At 34.9% G+C, this 18,555-nt stretch overlaps 1 protein-coding gene across 1 annotated transcript; it reads right to left on the bottom strand.

The window, feature by feature from the left end:
* Positions 1–5,615: 5,615 nt before the first annotated feature.
* On the bottom strand, positions 5,616–13,210 carry LOC133804141 (glutamate receptor 2.7-like). Its single transcript, XM_062242301.1, has 5 exons — positions 12,849–13,210; positions 7,589–8,928; positions 6,949–7,261; positions 6,436–6,842; positions 5,616–6,342 (listed from the first exon to the last, which is right to left on the bottom strand). The coding sequence occupies exons 1-5, from the start codon at positions 13,138–13,140 to the stop codon at positions 5,776–5,778; spliced, it is 2,919 nt and encodes a 972-aa protein (XP_062098285.1). The 5' UTR covers positions 13,141–13,210; the 3' UTR covers positions 5,616–5,775.
* Between the last annotated feature and the right edge of the window lie 5,345 nt (positions 13,211–18,555).

Below are 18,555 nucleotides of genomic sequence, written 5' to 3' on the forward strand. Positions count from 1 at the left end.
ACCCTAAGGTCGAAGAACTTATAAGCGCTTGCTTGGTCTAAAACCAGATGTATTTAGCCAAGGTATATGACCCCGGTGATTGTTTGTCACATGGCTAGGGGACGTTGTCCATAGTTACGACTCTAGAGTCGAGAGGAAGGTTATGTTGGTGACTAATCACCATGCACCTGTCCTGATCAAACTTATGAAAGAACCACTCGTCAGTTAAGCCCTGGTTACCCTATCGTCACATGGCTGGAGGGAGCTATGCTCATTATTGTGACTTTTGGCTATTGTCATCTATTTGTTTGGACCGATAGTCCTGAATGGTTATTATGATCGTTGTTGATATTATATCATGCTTTATTGTGTTTTCTTGCTGGGCCTTGGCTCATGGGTGCTTTGTGGTGCAGGTAAAGGGAAAGAGAAGCTCACCCAACCCTGAGTGGAGAGCTTGGGCGATGTTGTGTACATACAAGGCCGCTTGACCGCCACGGTCAAGGAGTTCTCAGAGGGACTAGGGGTTTACCCTATTTTTGCCGCTTAGGCCGGCGGGGACTGTAAATTTGAAACAATAGTGACTCTTTTGTATTACAAACTACTTGTAAATATTTTGAAAGGCTCATGAGCAGTTTATTTACTTAATGAAATGTATCCTTCCCTTTTTACTGGCTTTTCACCTTAACCTAATAATAACACTTAGATCACGTTTTTAACCAAAGGACTCGGGTAGCGGGTCAAATTTTCGGTTCACTGTTCACCGTAACTGTTCTGGGGTAACCAGGGCGTTACACCGGTAGTCCCTACCCTGAATCTCATTTGGTGACTAACGTTCTGAATGGCTTGGAATCCGATTACATGTCGATTCTGGTTTAGATTGAGGCACGCCCGTCTATCAGCTAGCAAGAGCTCCAGGATGTGCTTCTCCGCTTTGACAGTCGCCTTGAGCGCCTTCATGCCTTACCCACACCCAAGTTGCTCGGCTCCGTTACTGCCAACATGGCCACCAAGACTGACTCGTCGTCCTCGTCCAATCGGTCCCCGTCTTCCTATCGTGGTGGTGTCCCTGCCTGGGGTCGTCCTTTTTCCTCTGGTGGTCCTCGGTTTGATCTTGGGTTCAGCCAACGCTCCCGAGGAAGGGGAGGCAGAGGTCATGGCTCTCGTCCCACTTGCCAAGTTTGTGGGAAACTTGGTCACACAGCTGCAGTGTGCTACAATCGATTCAATGAAGCATACATGGGTTCCGATCCCACTCACACTCCGATCCAACCAACCTCTTCTCACACTGCCCTTGTAGCCTCTCCTGAGATCATTGATAATGCTGATTGGTATGTTGATAGTGGAGCAAGTGACCACCTCACCTCAGATCTAGCCAAACTCACCATGGCAACAGGATATTCTGGTAAGGAGTCGGTAGTCATTAGTAATGGTAAGGCACTACATATAGCAAATGTTGGTTCTGGCTCTTTGTACACTCATTCGCCTAACCCTCTTTTTCTTAAGCACTTACTTCATGTCCCACAAATCAACAAAAATCTTATAAGTGTTTCCAAATTAACCTCATAAAATAATGTTCTCATTGAGTTGCATTCCGATTTTTGTTGTGTGAAGGACAAGGTGACAGGGGCGGTGCTACTTCAAGGGCGTCTTAAGGATGGTCTCTACAAGTTTGACACCCCAACTTCCACTTCCCAGTTGCACTCCTCCACTTCAACCAACCATGTTCCCAAGTGTCTACTTAGCTCAGCCCTTAAGAATAATGTAGATCAAACACCTCAGTCTGAACTGTTATGTATCTCCAAGAATGATGTATGGCATAGGAGACTAGGCCACCCCTCTTTTCGAGTTTTAAATCAAGTTTTACTGAAAATGAATGAAAAATCGATGCTCAATACCTTTGTACATTTCTGTGATGCTTGTCAAATGGGCAAATCTCATGCTCTTCCATTTAAAAACTCTGTTACTAGAGCCTCTCATGCACTAGATCTGATTCACACGGACCTTTGGGGTCCAACACCGATTTTGTCTCATACCAAATACAAATTTTATATTCACTTTATTGATGATTTTAGCTGCTTCACTTGGATTTATCCATTACGAGCAAAATCTGAGGCGCTTGCTGCCTTTATTGAATTCAAGAAACCCGTTGAAACCCAATTTGATAGGAAAATAAAAACAATCAGATCTAATTGGGGTGGGGAATACCTTTCTTCTCTCAATTCTTGCATGACCATGGTATTGTTTTTCAACACTCCTGTCCACATACTTCTGCTCAGAACAGAAGAGCTGAACGCAAGCATAGGCACATCGTGGAGATGGGTCTTACGTTACTCGCCCAAGCTGCAATGCCACTGAAATTTTGGGTTGATGCCTTCCAAGCTTCAGTCTATTTGATCAATATACTTCCCACACCAGTCCTAGCAAACAAGTCACCCTTTGAAGTCCTACTGTCTAAACAACCAGATTACAGCTCTCTTCGAGTGTTTGGCGCAGCCTGTTTCCCATGTCTACGCTCTTACAACACCCACAAGTTCCAATTTCATGCTCTCAAGTGTGTCAATCTGGGGTTTAGTGAAACCTTTAAGGGGTACAAGTGCCTTAGCTCCACGGGGAGAGTGTATATTTCTTGCCATGTCACTTTCAACGAGACTGATTTCCCTTTCCGAAATGGTTTTCTAAACACGCACAACTCAGAACTTCAAGCTGAAACATCATATACAGGGTGGTCTCACTTGCCATATGTTGCACCTGAACCCGTACATACCAGCAGTACCCTTACTGACGACGCCCCTGCAGTAGCACCACCTGTCTTCTCCTCTTCTAGTCACACTCAGGTATCATCTTCCTCACCTTCCTCACTTTCACCTTGTACACCTCACGCTACTTGCCCTGTTGCTTCATCTATTGGTTCTCAGCTATCTTCCAGCAGCTATCACTCACCTCAACCTCCAGCTCCGCCCAAACCAACTCACCCCATGGTCACTCGGTCCAAGCATGGCATCTACAAACCCAAAGTGTACCTTGGCCAAGCAAAATGGACTCCCAATAGTGATGAACCTGCCACTGTAGATGACGCCTTACAACATGAAGGTTGGCGAGCTGCTATGCAAGAGGAATTCCGTGCCTTGACAGACAACAAAACTTGGACTCTTGTCCCTCACCAGGATCATTACAATCTTGTCGGCAACAAGTGGGTTTTCAAAGTAAAAACCAACTCTGATGGTTCCTTTCAGCGGTTCAAAGCTCGCCTAGTTGCTAAGGGATTTCACCAACGGCCTGACATTGATTTTGGTGAGACTTTCAGCCCTGTGGTAAAAGCCTCTACTGTTCGGATAGTGCTTACAATAGCTGTCTCTATGAATTGGGAGATTAGACAGCTCGATATCAATAATGCCTTCTTAAATGGCAGCCTTGAGGAAGATGTTTTTATGGCCCAGCCACAAGGTTTTGAAGATCAAAATAAGCCTCACCATGTGTGCAAACTCCACAAGTCATTATATGGACTGAAACAAGCACCTCGTGCATGGTTCAATAAACTCAAACAAACCTTGGTTTCATGGAACTTCATTAATTCGAAGGCAGATAACTCGTTGTTCTTCTATACTCACGACAAGATCAAGATATTAGTCCTCATATATGTGGACAATATTATCATCATAGGGAACAATTCAAAAGAAGTACAAGGGTTCATAACTGCTCTCAATAAAGCTTCTCCCTTAAAGATCTTGGACCTCTAAACTTCTTCCTTGGTATAGAGGTTCACCGAGATGACACTGGGCTATATTTGACTCAGACCAAATACATTGAAGAACTTCTGACTAAGTTTGGCAAATAAGAATCTGAAACCAGTCCCCACTCCTATGACTGTGGGAAGGCCAATATCTCGGACAGATGGAGAGCTCTTGCAAAATCCAACTCACTACCGAAGTCTTATAGGTGCCCTTCAATATCTCTGTCACACAAGACCGGACATAGCATACTCAGTAAACAAACTGAGTCAATTCCTTCAAGAACCAACCAGCACACATTGGAGTGCTGCAAAAAGAATTCTGCGATACCTGAAAGGCAGTGCTAATGTTGGTCTTCACATTGCTTACAGTGAGAGTTTGAATATAACAGGATATTCAGATGCCGATTGGGCTTGCTGCCCAGATAATAGACGTTCAGTGGCAGGGTATTGTGTCTATCTTGGAAACACATTGGTGTCATGGTCCTCTAAGAAACAGGCTATTGTGTCAAGGTCCAGTACTGAATCCGAATACAGAGCCTTGGCTCAAATTGCTGCTGAGATTGCATGGATTGAGTCCTTGTTACGAGAGCTGAAGTTTCCTATTATTCAGAAGCCAATCATCTGGTGTGATAATGTTAGTGCAGGTGCTTTAGCATCAAATCCAGTGTATCACGCAAGAATGAAACACATTGAGCTCGACGTACACTTTGTACGTGACAAAGTATTGAAGAAAGAACTTGAAGTTCAATACATTCCCTCTGCAGACCAAGTAGCCGACTGCCTTACCAAGAGTCTCTCCCACACTCGATTTCAGTTTCTGGTTTCCAAACTTGGAGTGTTGTCATCACCCTTTCGTTTGAGGGGAGGTGTAAAGGAAATCACATCAGCTGCTAGATCAGCACCTGCACTGGACATTCTTGATGACTCAGCAAATGACTCAAACACTCTAGAATATTCAGCCAGGACCACAAAATGAGCAAATCACCTTCTGTAACAAATTCTTGTTATTGAGAATATTTTCTGTTATAAGTATATAGCAACGTGTACAAAGTCTATTGGACTCTATTTGTAATTGTATATTCACATAACAATATATATATATATACAACAACTACAGCAGTCTCGTTTTTGAGCTGCTTCTTTCCATTCATTTTCAGTCTAAAAATACCATCTCTGCATATATTTTATCTTAGCCATGTTGAACAACCTTGATCCCTGGTCATATGATGTGTGAACAACCAAAACCCTAGTTTGCATTGTGCCTAGCTTGTAAAGATCGGTCTTGATTTGATCGTCATAGGCCGAGGGTGGAATGACACTCCAACATCTACTTCTCCTAAGGCATCAATCAAATAAGGAATGATCCCTTCTCCGTATTCATTGTTTAGGCAGAACAAAAATTAATAATTGTGCTCAAGTTAGGATCCAGATACAAGTGCTCGCACCACTTAATGTCACATTTTCTTTTCTTTCTTTGGTAGTTGGTTTCCAAAAATTTGAATTTTATGAAACTTTGTGTTAGATTGTTTGACATATTTAATTTCATGTAATTGTTTTCTCTACTTGTCTCTTAAATTGTAGTTTTTCTTTTTTATAATTTTATTATTCTTACCATTAGTTTATCCGAACAAAAATTAAGGCACTAGAAAAAGGAAGAACAATCCAAAATTACAATTAATATGTTCATCAAAATGTGCTTGCTTTATATTGTTATATATTATGTAAAAATATTGATTTCTGAATAATTCGGTCTAATATTTCTTCTTTAAATATCTCTAATGGTGCGACACTAAATTAATATATAGTATCACAAATTAATACTTTTTTTCAGTTATCTTTTTTACAGATTATTTAAAAATTATTACAAGACATGTGAAATTTCTAATTGCACCACCAAACCCAAATCTTAAAGAACAACAATTAATCTCTTGTAATGTCATGGGAGTGTGAGAATTTGCATGTATATCAGAGTTATATCTACACGTAACATGATTATATACGAATAAAAACTCCTACCATTATAAATTGAGGTAGAGTTCCACCATTACTAGCATAATATACATAATCTAAGAGTTGTGATTCTCCCTCAAGTCTTGATCTGGGCAAGTAACCTCTACAGCTGAGACTACAACAGTCTCTTGATAAGTTGTTTGTGTACCATTTGGGTCTGGAGAAGACGATCCTGGCTCCCTAAACACAAAGCTTGAATTTGTATGGACTGAGAACCCTGAAGGACTTGGCGGGCAGTTGGTGTTCGGCGATGACAAGTCAATGACGCTTCTTTCTCCGACTTCATTCTTTCTAAAAGTGTGCGAGCTGAGGTCCTTTTCGTCAAATGTTCTAAAAATGGCCGCAATTCTCCTCCAAACTGATGGTTCTGCATCGGCGTTCATCAAGAGATTCCTTTGCTCATAGAGGAACATGACAGCATATATGACAAGCGCCAACAACGAAGCCACACCTGCGACGAGGAAGAGTCCCCAAAAGCTTTCCAGCCCAAGACCGTTGGATGAGAACTTGTTGTTGGGGTCTACACAGTTGGTGTCATTCTTGAACCACATTTTATTTCCTTCAGTCACTTCCAATATTGCCCTCGAAATATCTTGAACAAGAGGCGAGCCTTTCGGAAAAGCCTGGGATATACATGTTGAGAATAATATCATATATGAGTTTATATACGAGACAATTGAATACATGTGTTGGTAACAAAGAAATAGAGGTCTTACAAAAGCAAAGCCGTCAGCTTTGAATGTTGGTTCAACCATGGTAAACTTGGAGCAATATTTTGCCATAAAAAGTTTCATGTAAGGTGTTTCATCAAAAGCAGCAGCAATCCCATTGTTTTTACTCCCATTTATAAAGAGTTGGTATAACTCTTCTGGAGTGTCATAGATCACAAATTGGTGATCTTCAAACCCCATTTGTTTCAATATTCCTTCTGTAAAACTACGTCGTTGAAAGCCAACTTTCTCCTTGTTCTTCAGGAGCTGGTTCACATCAGTGATGGTTGGTTGGAGTTGTTGGACTGTTAAAAGCGAGGTCAAACTAGCTGTGTAACTTTGGGTGAGTATGAGTACTACAAAGCACCATATAATCACTACAAACCTTGCCAAGTTACTCACAACTCTTTCCTCTGTAAATTTATTAAAAAAAAAACAAAGCACAACAAAAAGAACATGTTAAGTCCTTTGTAAAAAAAGGTTATGTTCAACTTGTTCAAATAATCACAAGGGACTTACTATGTGCAAAAACCATGGTTGAAAAAGAGTACCAAAAGCTTGTTCCAATTTGATGATATGGAGGGCCACGAAAGTCCTCATTTATTCGGTGTTCAAGAACCCATACTACAAACCCAACAAAAATGAAAAAACAGCCACATGTTACCCAAAGATCCCAAGTCAAAGGCTTCAAGAATGCCCAAGCATTGTCACTTCTATCATCCTTGATTGGTACTATCATGTACACACTAGACTCGGTATAAGGCATTGTAAAGTCCACGTACAAGGACCTATTTGCTCTAATGGTTATGTCCCCAACTGCAGCATCCATTTTCTGTCAAATATGAGCCATTAAAATGCTGAGTAGAAACACTCCAAAAGGCAACAAAAGTAAGAACATTTATTTTAGAAAAAGCAATGTTTAAGGACAATTCTCAAAGAAGAAAACTCACTCTCTAGACAAGTCTCTATGTTTCTCACTAAGAATGATTTCAGGTTTAAAAACACATCCAACACGAGAATAAGAACATTTATTCTCCTTGTATGACAAAAAAAAAGTGTTTTTAAGTAAGGTCAACAGACTTTATGAAAGAAGAAAACTGTTAAGTAAATCAACATCTAACAAACAAAAAAAAAGGCAACAAAAGTTTAAAGCTTTTACCCCATCAAACACTTGGTAGACAAGGTCATTGTAAGTGCCAGCACTACTGCCATTGGCATAGGCAAAGGGAACATACTCGAAAGAAACAGAATAAGGCAGTGCCCACAAAACAGCCTCAAAAACATCGATACTGTATCCTGAAACGGTGTCGTTTGAGAAAGGAAAAGACACATTCACAAACTCCTTAAATCCATCTTTCACCGGGACCCCAATTCGCAACGTCTTCCCATTTGCCGGGATCTGCCACCCCTTAGGAGCTGAGGTAGAGTTACCAGGCCATATTATAGGCGCCAAACTGGTATTCAAGGCAGAGTATTTGGTCTTATCTCCCGAACCCAACGTTCTCTCGAGTCCATTCTCAAGCGTCCAAAACCCAACCTTTCTTTCCCCACTTCCATTCACGTTAATGATCTCAAAAGTAGAAGTTTGTAGCTGCCCATTAACGAGTTTAAACTCACCCGAAAGCCCTTTAAACCTCATCTTCGATAACGCTTGAACAAGCTCCGGACCAGTCCGAGACACCCCAAACGATCCCAAATCAGTAGAGTTATTATCACTCGAAACATTCACCATTTTGAAGCTGAAGTTCGATGCCTTCCCAATCTCCTCAACAGCCTTGGCCAATCCAAAAACGGCGTCGTAAGCCCAAAGCCCGAAAGTCACCATAGGAGGGTTAACAATGGTGGGATTTTCACGTTGGAATTTGGTTTTCCACCGAGCCGTAAAATTCTGAAGCTTGTTCGTTTTAGGGACATGGGTTTTCAACCCCAAAACTCCTTGCATCGAATGGAGAACAGTTGAATTAGCTGAGCCCAGAAAATCAGCAACCCCATCAGTCATTATCCATACGTAACCATTACCCATCATACCAATCTTCTCAGCCATGGCAAAGATTCGGTACGCGAGATCCGGCAACATATGAAGGACGAAGACCCTTGTCTGCATAGTCATGAGCTTGTAGAGCTCGGCTGAAATGTGGTCGTCTGTGGCGGTCGGAGGGATCACACTCCGGTACGGTACGTGGGCATCGACGTCTTGTAAAGCGTCGGTCAAGTAAGGAATGATTCCCTCGCCGTACTCGTTGTCGACGTAGATGGGCACTGCTTCTCTCCATCCGAAAGCTTTGACGACGGCAGCTATGGCTTCCACCTGAGACGAATCGTTTGCGGCTACTCGGAAGAAGTATGGGCTTCGGAGAGAAGTGAGAGATGGGCTTTTTGCGGAGAATGTTATGATGGGCACTTGGGCTTTGTCACCGAGTTCGACCACGAAGTGGGCCTGCATTGATGTTTCTAGGCCTAGAATGGCTTCGACTTTAACATTTTTTATTAGATCCAAAGCTGTTTCAATAAAAAAAAATGAAGAAAAAAATTAAGATTTAAAATTTTAAATTTAACATGCATATTTATTTCTTCAATTAAATGTCATTACATTGTTGCAATTTTAATGAAATCAAAAACAAAAAAGTTTCAATAGAAATACAGAAATTAGTGAAAATAACTTTTTTTTAAGTAGTTTTGTATTATTGCCTACTTTTGATAATTTTTTACAAAATGACATCTGTCTAAAATTCGACCAGTTGTCTAAATTTTTCGACCAACTGTCTAAAATTTTCAACCGGCTGTTTAAATTTTTCGACCATCTATCTAAATTTTCGACTAACGGTCTAAATTATAAAAGGTCATTTTGCAATGAATTATTAAAAATAGATTAGAGTACAAAATAACTTTAAAAAATAAGTCATTTGGACAAGAGGCGAAATATGATATGATAACAAGAATTGATCTTATAAGATCCAAAGCTGTTTCGAGGAAAAAAAAGATTAAGAATTTAATAAATTACAATGGCTGCTTTGTAAAATATTTTTGTTAATATTTGGATAAGTTTTTTTAAAAGTGATTCATATAAGAAAGCATACATTCACCTACTTGATCTCTATAAGAAATATATTTCCTAATAATATATTTCAAATCTTATTCTTGTCCTAAGCAAAATTATTATAACTGTTTTTCTTGTTATTTTAAATATTCATTTTTCATCATTCGAATTTTATATTATTGTGCTATAATATACCATTTTTCTCTCAAATAAATTTATTCACTTATGACTTGATATTTTTATAATAACAAACTAATCTTAAAAAATATTCTTCCTATTTACATGAGAAGAATTTTTAATTGCACAAGTTATAGACACACTAACATTCTGTTTGGACTTGAATTTAAAAGAGAAAATATAAATTTCAAATTTTTGCTAAGAAAAAGATAGAATATGTTTTTAGAGAAATTATTGAGAGAAATTTATTAATTTAGACTATTTATAATTTATTTAAAAGAAAAAATATTAAAAATAAAGTCTATAAGTTTTAGAAAAATATTTTTGCTTATCTGTTTTCTAATATATTTTTTTTTGACAAAAAATTTCTTTGATAAAATTTAAATTTCAAACAAAAGCCTGAATTATTTTTTGTTTTAAAAAATTATATTTTAAGATATTAAATTATGTAGTTACTGTTCAAACAATATCTGAAAAGCTTTACATATTAATTTACAGTCTAACATGTAATTTTTTTTTATCAAGTAACTAAAGTTTTTTTTCTTCTTGAAATCCAACAAATGATATTTTGAGATATATTAAAAACTAAAAATAATAATATATATTATTGTCTATTTTTTCTATTCTTATTTTAATTATATTATTAATTTATTTTTAAATAGTATTGTATTTTATATATATGTGTTATGTAAATATATATTTATATCAACTTGATATTTAGATGTCATGTGTAGATATTATTGATATACATATTTATATATATTACTAGATATAAATAATGTGCAATATGCACATTTTGCTTAGTTTTATTTATAGAATTTATTAATTATTTTTATTAAATTTATATTAATGTCATATAAATTTCAAATAAATATCTTATTTTAATTAAATAATTTATTTATTTATGTTTGTTGTAGTTTTTAAATTTGTGAGTGACAACAAGATATTATATATTATATGTTTAATGTAATATTAAATATTATACGTGTATTTTAAATTTAAGTTTCTTCCTAGTTTTTTTAAAAAATCAATTTGCTGTTAATTCACGCTAGATTATATTATATGTTTAATATGATATTATTCTAATAAGTGAGTTTAAGTTTAATTATATTTTATTTAAGTTATAAAATGTATGATTTTATTATTTTTAAATAGTTATTATTGTAAAATATCTGAAAATATCATATTTTAATTTGTTTAATTATTTATTATTTTAAAATAATTATTATTGTAAAATATCTCAAAAATATTCTATTTTAATTTATTTAATTATTTATTATTTTAAAATAATTATTATTGTAAAATATCTCAAAAAAATATCATATTTTAATTATTTTTAATTATTTATTATATTTTATTTAAATTTAATTGTTTACAAACTACCGTTAAATATAAAAATATTCTGTTAAATATAAATAATAATCTGTTAAAGTTAATATTAAAAAAATAAAAAACTGTTAAAACAAAAAAAATTCGTTATCTACCCACTTATTATATAAAAGAGATAGAACTATTTTATTATAAATATATTTTAAAAAAATAAATTATTTTTTATTAAAATTATAAAAAATATTTATAACTTTAAAACACTTGTGATTTGAATGATACTTTTACCTAGTATAAATATATAAATATAATCTTTTGAAGGATTCAAACTTCATCTTCTTACCATTTTAAAAAAAATAAATGACACGTACAGGTGGACTTAATTCAGTGGACTTAATTCAGGACTATATATATTATATATTCTAGAAAATCGATACATTTATGGCGAATCATTAAAACACACAACATTTTCAGAAAAGGAGTATAAAAATACAATTATATATAAATGACAATTCTTTTGCATGACTTCACTTTAAATTTTATTGGTGGGGTTCTCAGTGTTTCTCGACCCGTAAACAGTTTTCGGCACAATTTTTTTTATGACCGTGTATATTGTAACTATTTAGAGCATCTTGCAAATTTTCAGAAAATTCTGAATAGTTTACAGTATTGAAAACTAGATTCAAACATGTTGTTACACGTGTGATGTGCGTGAAAAACAATATGTTTAAACCTAATTTTCGGTACTATAAACTATTATAAATTTTCTAAAAATTTGCAGGATGCTCTAAATAGCTACAATATACACAGTCATAAAAAAAAGTCACACCAAAAAATATTCACAGATCGAAAAACACTGAAAGCCCACCCAATAAAGCTTAAAATGAAACAACGGAAAAAAAAAAATTATGCTCAGTATATATAAGTTGGAATGTTTATATTATTGAGAAGTCAAAGTCAAATTAAGATGGTATTGTTGTAACCGCGTGGCCAAGTTAAGTAGGACAGAGATTCTTATTCCAACGTGGAATATCATTGTATGAAGTCCATATTATTATTAGTCCAATACTTCCAATTTTACGGCTAAGTATGAGACTAGCTAATGACCATAAATTAATTATTACTTCTAATAAATTTTGATTTATATATTTATAAATATATACGAGAAAAGACTTTTAATACTTGGATATTTATGTACGATATATATATATATAAATATTTATAGCTTGAGAGAGTTGACAAAACAAGCTATGTAATCTTATTAAAAACAACAAAGGGAAAAAATACAATAGTAAAAAAATAATAATAACTAAGTAAACATTTTAATTATATATTTATGTAGATGCGTATATGTATATATATATATAATTGTTTATATTTTAAACATTTTATTCATTATGTATAGAGATAATAATTACATATTTTTCAGTTTTGATATCATTAATTATTTACCATATTCCACATATGCTTCTAGAATTTATATAGTTATGTCTTTGAACCAACCTCTACTCTCACATATACACAAACACCCATATTTATACATGCATATCTTGGAAAATAGGTATTTGTCACAATAATATATATGCTTGGTTAATTATTTTTCGTCAATATGCAATGACAGTTTATACCACATATATATAAATATATATATATATATAAATAAACCGCTATATACAGTTTATCATATAGAACAAGACACACAGACAATTCAATAAGACAGAACAGAATCAAATGCTTTAACTCAGTTGAAAGATTTGATGGTATTTGCTAGGTGTGTGTGTTTATGACTGTTACATATATTATATATAGTTTATACATAACATTATTATATATATTATGTGAAGAGACAAAAAGGGTATTGAGGAGAGAAGTGAGTGACCTGAAGCAGCGGCTTCAACGACGTCGGATTTGGAGTTCCTAGTGTGGAGACGAAGCCTGGTTGTGAAGCCAGGATTGGAGGTGTAGAAATCAGAAAGAGCCATGTTGATGCAGCTCAGCCCCATCTTCCCAAAATCAGTCTCCAAGTTCAGAATCACCCCAACTTTCACTCCTATTATTTTCCCACCATTACTACTTTTTTGGGCCAACGACATACTCGGGAAATTACAAAGCAAGAACAACAACGACACAGAAAAAACGACAATCGCTGGGATGTCGTTCTTCCTCATCATCTTCTTTGTTTGGAATACTGTTTTGAGTTTTTGAGTACTTGAAAAAAAAAAGTAGGTTTTGGTTTGATTCGGAAATGAGAATCAGACAACTCTAAACTTATTCATACATATATATATATTGCTTATATTTATAGTAATAATATTAATTATTTCTGAAAATTCTATAGGCTCACTATTATTGTCCTCTAATACGCGACCCAGACTTGTTTTATATATATATATATATATATATATATATATTATATTATAATTATTTGTATATGTATTTATGAGTTTTGATCGTTTACCTTGACCAAATGAAAGTTACAATTTGTTTATATATGTTTCGATTGGGATATATATCCCATTTTCTTAACCGACTAAAGAGACAGTAAGGACCTGGACCATATATATATATATATATATGCTAGGTATAAAATATGTGCAATGCACGTTATATTTTATATTTTTTAGAAACGATGTAATATTAAAAAAAATTAATTGGATAATAAATAACATGATTATTAAAATGTACAAATTTATTTAAGTAGAAAGTTGTTGTCTACGTGAAGAATTACTTTGAGACACATTTTCAAATAGTGATTGCTTCAATAACATATAATATATTAAATCTATAACTGGTTAAAACCAGCTTAAATGAAATAATTGAGCTCGACAAATTGGGTAAGAAAGATTTCGACGAAGCCAGTTAACAATACAGTCGACATGAAACAAATGTAAACATTGTGGCATATGTGTATAGCTCGTTCCCACTTCAAATTCCTCCAAACACACAGGACAACTCTGCCCTATCTGTTCATCACCTTCTCCAACTATGAAAGTAATAAGAATCAAATCTACAATCTCCATATTATTCCAATATGGAAACCAATCCTCAACTGCCATGTATGTCTCAAAGTTCTATCTATCTTATCTATCTTTAAACATTCTTTTTTAAATAGTCACGAGACTCTGGTTAATAGCCAAAACATAAAAATTAGATTGTGTTCGATAATAATGAAATTAGTAATTTATAAAAATTATTTAAAAAAAATATTTATAATTAACAAACTTTAAAAAGCACAACTAACAATTATTTAATTTAAAGGTTGTTTGGATGATGTTGAACCTATGAGTTATTCATTTCTGATTTTATTTTCGATTTTGGTAAAAACAAAGAGTGGTCCCCTCTATTACTATATGAATGTCTAGCCCCATCATATTCTTTACCACATCACATCATAACTTGAAACAAATTTTTATACTTTTTAAATTATTTTATCTATCGAACTAAAATTAATATCTTTTTAGTATATTAAAAAAATCACTAATCTTTTGATTGTTCCTTCAAACTTTTCGAAAAGAAATCAATGCATTTCTTTAACACCATTGAGGAGAGAAAAATAGTTCAATGCATGAGTACTATGTTTTCTGAATTGATGATTGTACTTTTGTAAGAAACAATATGAGATGTAACTTTTACCTTTGAATTTAGTTTTCTATGTTTATGTAAATAAGAATTAGTTTTCTTTTCTCTGTTTGTTTAAATTAATTTAGTTTTTTTTTTTTCAATTTTTGCAGGATTACTAATTTGAAACTTGCATATGTACTCATCTAATTTTAATATGCTATTACTATATGAAAGAAATCTCACTAACCTTTATAATGTTTGTGTAAAAGTTTCATGGATGAAATCAAACTGTATTACTTCAACAATTTCTGCAAGTGAAATAAACCTCAGATTTTTTTGTTTTAGGAGGATGAAATCATTTCAGAGTTGAAAGTCATACTAAATTCTGTTAAACCATACTAAATTGATATGAGAGTAATCGATCATTTATTTCCTCAAAGAACAGAAAACTCAGGCATGCAGTACTCACAAATAGGAGCACTTAAAAAAATTACTCTTAAGACAAAATGTGAGAACAACAACATATAGCACAATTTATTAATAGTTCTTACTATTGATTACTTTGGTGGTCTATAGTGACAAAGAACTACACTTGTTCATGTCACTAAAAAGAAAAAGCATAATAATCTTTACCTGAGAATATTTACTTATAGCCTCCTCAACCAAAATCTGGTTATAGTTCCTGGTTTCACAGTACGATTTTTTTTGTTAAAAAAAAAAATATATTATAATACAATATTCACTCTTCTCATATATATACAAACAGTGAAATTATATCTTTTAAAATCCTAATTAAACAACATCATTTATTCGAATAAACTAATAAAGAGACAAAATCCAGATCTTAAACTAAAAGAGTGCATGGAAATTTTAAGACTTTACAAAATGAAAATAAATAAAATTAAAAAACAATACTTGCCAGAGTTAGAGAGAACGATCATAGAGGAAAATGTTGGATTTTAAGATCGTTCAAGGCTTTAAATTTGAGGGTTTTGATCTGAGTGTGATAAATGAACAGAGAGTTACAAATCCAACAGCTGCGTTTTTTTTTCTTAATATATATATATATTGTAGGTGTAATTGATATGAGAGTATGTTTCGGATGTATTTTTTATTATTTGAGTGTTTATAACGATGAGAGATGATATTTGATGAGATAATGTTTATCTATTTGTAATGTGGTACTGAATGTGAAAGGTTGTGTACTCTTGAAAGGATGTGTACATCTGAAAGGGTGCGAAATGTTATTTACCATTACTGTTAAATGTTAACTTTTTTTTTTAGCATATTATGTTAAAGTCGTACCAAATTCTGTTAAACCATACCAAAATCCGTTAAATACCAAACACCGTTAGACAGCCATTTCTATAATAGGTAAGATATATATGTACTCCTTATCACTACGACCTGTATGTATTTTTGGTATTTAACTTTTTCCATTACTATGTATAATGTTTTTACCGGAGATCTTTCTTAAATTTTTAAAAAATTCTCAATAATTTAGGAAGATGAAATCAAGATTCAAAGAGTTTTATTGCACGCATACTTGTTTCAATATTTATACGCATGTGTAATAGACTATTAAAATTATGATTTCAGCATCTTAAATTATCTAGAATTTCTTAAAAATTTGTGTGAAGTTTCATGTAACTACATTATACACAGTTATGTAAAAAGATAGAGTTACAACTTATTCATATATAAAAAATATTAAAAATAACTAGATAGTCATTAACCAAAAACGATATATATAGGGTATTGCTCGTGTGCAGCTGCTAAAACGTCTGCACCCGTGGAGACACTTTTTTTTGCACCATTTGATCAAATGAAGGGCTGTGATTTCTCTCATAACTATTCTCTCTCTTTTTCTCTCACAGGTCACTACAAGCTTATTCTCTCTCTTTTTCTATTTCAAAACATGCAGCTCAGAACTATTCTCTCTCTTTCTCTCACAAGTCACTACAAGCTTTCTCTCTCTATTTCTCCCCATCTTCGTCTCTCTCCCATTTCTCTGGTTGTTCTCCTCATTTTCTTCCCTCTTTGCAACTTTTGTCGGGCCCATTTTAGAGCTCAACCGGAGTTACTTTCTTTTGGAAGTGAACCAAAAAAGTTTCAGTTTCTAACAGATTTTGGGCGGTGGGTTATGAAGATTTTGGCTTAAATTATTGTTAGCTCTCTTTGTAATGCATAGACTATCTTTGCCTGTTTATGGATTGAACCCATTTCTAATTCATTGATTCTCTCCAAGCTTTGATATCTTCTTATTGATTAGAGAAATTATTGTTAACTCTCTTTGTAATGCAGGGACTAAATATATACTTAATTGAACAAAAAATAAAGTTAAAATCTAGTGGAGAAATGCACAGTTTCCACCTATTATACGAATGTAAATTAACCATATATGTCTTTGGCAGTGGGACGTTAGGTTGTGGTTGATTTCAGACGGGGTTTCAAAGCAAGGCTAATGGTTGTAACGCCCTACTACCTTAGAGCCGTTACTAAGTGAGTTTAAAACAGAAATTGTGCATTTAATTGACTCAAAGTGGTTTCTAAAACCAAAAGTGTAATTAAACCAGAGTTTAAGGCTGTATTCTTTTAAAATGGTCAACTTCATTGAAAACGTTAAATATAAAAAATCTGGGATCCCAAAATAAGGTTTACAAAATGTTTACAACTCAAAAATAGATTTACACTTGATCAGCTATCAAAAGAATGGTTAAATACAGCCATATACAAAATGCCCCCAACCAAAGCAGTCGGGCAGGCCGAACATGTACGCGCCGCCCCCACGCTCTCCATACTCATGGCCGGTTGACTGACTCCTTGCTTTTACCTGCCACACGGAGCACCCGTGAGCCAAAGCCCAGCAAGAAAACCCAAATAACACATAACATATGCAAATCAAATAGCTGGCATAATTCATTGACACATAGGAAAACCATCATAATAAACAAGTACGGTCATGCCGCCCCCTGAGGCCTTACCAAAGCCTGGGGTTTCGGTTCTCACCGCGAGGATAACTCATGTATCCCTTGGGTCCCACCCTGAATATAAGCATCCCATGTGCTGTGTGTTACTTTCGGCCCCACGGCCGCCCCGGCCTACGCCGCACTCGGCCCTTGCCGTTCATTTCATCATAATCACACATACAGTACATTCGAAATAATCATTCACACACATCATGATTCATTTAAGGTTAAACATTTGCACATAATACAATCTGGGGCCATGCCCTATTCTCGGGTGTCACGGTTTTCTTACCTGTATTCCGTGCTTTCCGATGCACCATGATCACGAGCACGGTCCACTAGCACGAGCCTCTCCGAAATCCTAGTCACAACACACATAAAACACTTTCAATACTAACCAAGCCCAAAACCACTTCCCGGAACCAATCCCGCACTCTCGGGACTCCCAAAATCCTAAAATAAGTCATTGGAAACATCCCCCGAACCCCTGGAGCAAAAGCTCAAAAATGGAATTTTGGTGCCCTGAAAATGGCCTAGCGCCGCGGCTCAGCCCTACAGGGCCACGACGCTAAAGCAAGTCAGAGAGCCCCTCGCCTGGAACCAGCCTCGCGCCGCGGCGCCCAAGAACAGGGCCGCGGCGCGCCCTTACGAACCCGAAAATCTGGGTTTTTTTTCTCCTTCAAATCCTTCATCCAAAATACCTCCAAACCAACCCCAAACACATATCTCAACCCCAAACTCAATTCCACTCTTCATATGAACAATCTACTAACCTATAGACACTTAGAAACAAGATCAAAACCTCAACACACCCAAGATCCAAACCTTTGATCTTCAAATTCAGTAACTCAAACAAAACCCATGAAAATCCTAACTCAAGCATTACATTCCTCAATTCAACACAGAAAACAAACTTAAATAAGCATAAGATCCTTACCTCAAGAGTAGAATCCACCCTAAAAGTTCCTTGATCCCCTCCTAAGCTTCCACTTCAGCCCCCTTCAACACCTCTTCTTCTTTCTTCTTCTTGCCCTAGCCTTTCTCTCCTCTTCTTTT

The sequence above is a fragment of the Humulus lupulus genome, chromosome X, assembly GCF_963169125.1.
Source record: "Humulus lupulus chromosome X, drHumLupu1.1, whole genome shotgun sequence".
NCBI classification, from domain to species: Eukaryota; Viridiplantae; Streptophyta; class Magnoliopsida; order Rosales; family Cannabaceae; genus Humulus; species Humulus lupulus.

What these genes read in the sequence shown, in the direction of transcription:
- LOC133804141 (XM_062242301.1), bottom strand. Translation starts at nt 13,140, where the DNA reads ATGATGAGGAAGAACGACATCCCAGCGATTGTCGTTTTTTCTGTGTCG. An exon ending in CGTTGAAGCCGCTGCTTCAG is followed by an intron (nt 8,929 to 12,848) that starts GTCACTCACTTC and finishes TTATTGAAACAG; the next exon opens with CTTTGGATCTAATAAAAAAT. An exon ending in AACCATGGTTTTTGCACATA is followed by an intron (nt 6,843 to 6,948) that starts GTAAGTCCCTTG and finishes ATAAATTTACAG; the next exon opens with AGGAAAGAGTTGTGAGTAAC.